General features: G+C 34.6%; 1 protein-coding gene across 1 annotated transcript; it reads left to right on the top strand.

Moving 5' to 3' along the window:
- The first annotated feature begins 2,815 nt into the window (after positions 1-2,815).
- On the top strand, positions 2,816-3,637 carry LOC113375800. Its single transcript, XM_026615746.1, has one exon. It carries the CDS (start codon positions 2,816-2,818, stop codon positions 3,635-3,637), a length of 822 nt encoding a protein of 273 aa, XP_026471531.1.
- The last annotated feature ends 1,546 nt before the right edge of the window (positions 3,638-5,183 follow it).

Raw genomic sequence — 5,183 nt, 5'->3', positions numbered from 1 at the left:
AAAATGCCATCCTATATTTGCGGATTTTTTAATATTTGCGGATTATTGTCATCTTGGAACGTATTCCCGTAATCCCATACAAAATGCCATCCTGTATTTGCGGATTCTTTATTCGCGGCATTTTTACGGAACGCATCCCCGCGAATAAAGAGGTTCTACTGTATATATATATATATATATATATATGTATATATTGTCTATATTCTATATAATTATTTGTTAAGATCTATAAATTAAATAACAACACGGTGCAGTATTCTTAACTTTTATTCAATATTCTCACTAGTCCGTCTCTACGGCGTTTCACTCTGTACTCTTTCTGTTTCCGACTTGCATACATTCACTCTGTTCGTACAGTCACTATTGCCAACTGCACACACACTCTCCAGTCTTACCAACCACCGCACGGACTCTCTCATGATCCGCGCCATATTCAAACATTCACACAATATATTTCGCTAACAATATATATATATATATATATATATATATATATATATATATATATATGATTTAGTAGTTAATTTTGATGTTGAAATATATGAGTGAGTTCATGAGGGCGATACATCAAACAAAGAAAGGCAAAATTTATAAATAATCTTTAATTTCAAACGTTTCGACATTCAATTTAATGTCCATCATCAGTGGATATAAAACAGTATGAAAAATTAGTATAACTAGGTAATTATAATACATGTGGATTGGTATAGTAGCTATAAAATAAGAGAAAATTAACAAAACAAAAGCAACACTTGACAAGAAACAAAATATAAAAGATAGGAAAGGTAATAGAGATTAGATATTAAATAAATGAAAAGGAACAAAATATAGGCATAAATATAAAAGTACACACAGGACCGGTCCTGCCTTGCATGCGATGCATGCAAAAAATGCGGGCGCACGCCTTAGGGGCGCCAAAACGAGTTCGGAAATTAAATTTGTATTATTTATATTTTTATCATTTATATAAAATCTAGAATACTTGATAAATTATAATGAGCAAATACTAATTAATCTATTAATTACTCTGCAAATGAGTAATAACAACTCTGTTTTTTTGCTTATCTACTACTTATTCAATTTTTTCTTTGTTTGAAGTTACGGTGGAATCGAAAAAGAAATTATCTAGTTTGCCCATAGCGCAAAGCTGCGAAAGATTAAATTAATTATTGGGCATTATTGACGAAAATTTACGAGCTGATTTTGTTGAAACAGAACTTGTTAAAAATATAAATAATTATAATCGGGAAAATGAAATTATGGAAGTGAAACGAATATGAAAAATGAAAGCAAAATTTACTTTGGAACGAAAGTCTTAAAGCTTTTTTTATACCTTGTGGTATCCATACTCTAAACTTAATTAATAATTATTAACTATGCAGAAATAATACATATCAAATATAATTAGTTTTTTGTCAATATAGTTCAAGAAATGTGTAATTTCTTTGCATTTTTTACTCATTTTTTGACAATACTACTAAAATAATAAAAATTTAAAATGATAATAACATTTAACTTTAAAATTTGATATCTGAATGATACAATTCGGCTCCTACGATATCAATAAGGAGAAGTTTTACGATGCAATTTTGGATATTGTGAAAAATTAAATTAAATTAAAATTAAAAAATCGAACATGAAATACGAGTGTTATGATTGAAAACGACAAGCTAGTTTTTTTTAGCTGTCTTGGCATGATTTGCTCAATAGAATAAATCGCACAATAATAAGTAAAATGTTTCCAAACCCAAATATTAATATTGCACATACGTTAAAATAATTGAAAATTTAAATATTTTTGATTATAATCAACCCGCAAATTACCTCGATTTTCTACATAAATTAAAAATCAATGTATTTTATACTCTTTTAGATTATATCTTATTTTTTGTGTACTAAATCCAATCAAATTAAAAAATACTTTAAAAAAAAATTGAAATATTTATATAATTTTAATGATAAACTGTTAAAACAGTTAAAATTAATAGGGGGGGGGAGGCGCTAGAAAAAAGTTGCATGCGGGCAACTACACATATACATATATATACTCATAAACCTACGCATATATACATATATATATATATAATATACACATATACATATACATTTGACAACATTAGACTTCGCCCATTTAAAAGATAAGTATAATGTTTATGAATTTATAACATTGATTTAACAAGGTAAGAATTTATATCATTCTAGATCCTCCCCCCACGAAGTAATGCCTAACGGCGGTTTCCTGTGGCAAAGCGGAGGTTTTAGTCGGTATTATACAGGGCGGTATCGAGTCCGACATACCCAGACAGAAGACCGGTCTGGGATGCGTAAAAGCATTTCCTTCGCTATACAAAAAAAAAACATATACATACATATATATATATGCGGCGACACCAAGTACAGCCCTGTATTTAGTATGGGCCTGTAGCATTTGGGAATGCGCACCGCATCAAGATGGTCGTCTCAGGCCTGAATAAAAGAACCTGCCATCGAAGCAGAAGGCCTATTCTACCATCCGGCAGCCAAGAGAGATATACAGCACGATATAAATATTGTACCTACACATTTCACGGCGAATAAGCATAACAAACTATACCAACTGTTTTCAATCCATCAACTGCTTCATTGGTGACTCCGACGTGATGTAATAGTTGGTGACGTGAGTAAAACAATAGTGAATTAACTTAAGTTTATTATTCAAGATTCAAAAACATTTTTTATTTTTTTTTTATAAGAAGTGCAATTTTTCTTTTTTTGAACATTCAGTGACATTTTTTTTTAGTGAATATTTAATTTGTTTTTCTCAATTATTTGTGAAATGAGTGAAGAAGATAAGACAGTGAAATCAGAAAATCCAAACGACGCAAATGCAGGCGTATCACATGGAATCGCGAGGCCTATACCAACATTTTGGTATGAAAAACCTCAATTATGGTTCGCGATGATCGAGGCACATTTTAATCGATCACGAATAAAAATAGAAGATGTCAAATATGAATTTATATTATCATATTTAGATGACAAATTAGCCAGTGAAGTGGAAGATATAATATTAAATCCACCGAAAGTCGAACCCTATACCAAATTAAAGAAAGAAATAATACAACGTCTATCACAGTCACAGGACCAAAAGATTCGAAGGTTGCTACAGCAAGAGGAACTGGGTGATCGAAAACCGTCGCAATTTTTACGACATCTAACGTCATTGGCCGGTCCACTACTAGATGAAAATATTTTAAGAACCTTGTGGCTACAAAGATTACCTACGCATACACAACAAATATTAAAGGCACATCCGACCATGAAAATTGAAGACCTAGCCGCCATCGCAGATAGCATCGGTGAGGTTAACATCGTGCCAACAATAGCCGCCACAAGCCTTACCGACGGTGCAACGTCTGAATTATTAAAACGAGTAGAAGACCTAACAAAAATGGTAGCTGAATTGCAAAATAGACGTCCTAGATATCGGCATAATTCTCGTTCTAGGAAAATCTCGCGCACAAGAAGTTTTTCACGCCAAAGAGATGGTCGCAGAAGAAGCTTTGATACGTGCTGGTACCACTACAAATTTGGAAACAAAGCCAAGAAATGCACGCAACCATGCAAAATGTCGGGAAACGAAGAAGACAGGCACTAGATGCGGCAAGTGTTTGTCGAACACTTTCACGCCGCATGTTCATCTCAGATAAACCAACCAAAGTACAATTTTTGATAGACACAGGTAGTGATCTGTGTATATACCCACGCATGTTTATACAACACAAAGTTTTAGAGTCCAATTACAAACTGTCTGCAGCAAACAATACCGAGATTCGTACATATGGAGATATACAGTTGAATCTCGACTTAGGTCTAAGGCGCAAATTCATCTGGAATTTTGTTATTGCTGATGTGTCAACACCCATAATAGGCGCAGATTTTCTGTCGTATTACAACATAATCGTCGACACAAAGAATTCAAGACTAGTAGACGGTACTACAAACCTACAGGCAAAAACAATAAACAAAGGAACAATACAACAGGGAAGCATCAAAACGGTCAACGTAACATGCCGATTTAGCAAAATTCTTTCAGAATTTCCAAATTTGACTAAATTACCTGGCCTACCACAAGAAGTTAAGCACACGACGGTACATTACATCAAAACAACTCCTGGACCGCCTGTCAGATCGCGACCTCGTCCATTGAGCACAGAAATGTTAAAAATAGCTAAGCAGGAATTCCAGGACATGATGCAGCTAGGAATAGCGCGACCGTCAAATAGCCCTTGGTCTTCACCATTGCATCTCGTTAAGAAGAAAGATGATGCATGGAGACCCTGTGGAGATTTTAGAATGCTGAACAATAGAACCATTCCTGACAGATATCCAGTGCGACTCATATCTGATTACTCGCAGAATTTAGCGGGCTGCAAAATTTTTTCCATAATTGATTTAAAGAAAGCGTACCAACAAATACCAGTGTACAAAGAAGACATACCAAAACCGCCATAACAACACCATTTGGATTATTTGAGTTTCCTTTCATGACCTTCGGCCTGAGGAATGCAGCTCAAACCTTCCAGCGTTTTATCGATGAAGTGACTCAAGGATTGGACTACTGTTTTCCATACGTGGATGATATTTTGGTTTCATCTCAAAACCCGGAGGAACACGAGCAACATCTTCGTTGTCTGTTCCAACGACTTACAGATTATGGTGTAGTAGTCAACGCTTCCAAATGTATTCTAGGAGCGCCAGAAGTAAAATTCCTTGGTTATCATATCACAGAACATGGCACTAAACCACCAACCGAAAGAATAAGTGCACTACGAGCATTCCCGAAACCACGTACCATCAAATCGCTTCGTAGATTTCTGGGTATGATTAATTTTTATCGCAGATTTTGTCCAAACGCTGCACAATACCAAGCAGAATTACAATCTTTGTTATCTGGACCTAGTACTAAAGGAGCAACTGAAATAGAGTGGAACGAAAAACTCTCAGAGGCATTTGAAAAGTGTAAAGTGAATCTAGAAGAAGCTACTCTATTAGCACATCCAAAGCCAGAGGCGCAACTCGCAATGTTCACAGATGCTTCGAACATATGCATTGGCGCCGTCTTACAACAACGGATTAATAATATCTGGGAACCACTCGCATATTTTTCCAAAAGACTGACTGAAAAGCAACAAGAATGGCCC

This window comes from Ctenocephalides felis, unplaced genomic scaffold (assembly GCF_003426905.1).
Source record: "Ctenocephalides felis isolate EL2017-DRISC unplaced genomic scaffold, ASM342690v1 CF-g0.4_SCAFFOLD_01886, whole genome shotgun sequence".
Lineage (NCBI taxonomy): Eukaryota > Metazoa > Arthropoda > Insecta > Siphonaptera > Pulicidae > Ctenocephalides > Ctenocephalides felis.
The sequence above is the reverse complement of the archived record's forward strand: the minus strand, read 5'-3'. Positions and strand labels throughout refer to the sequence as shown.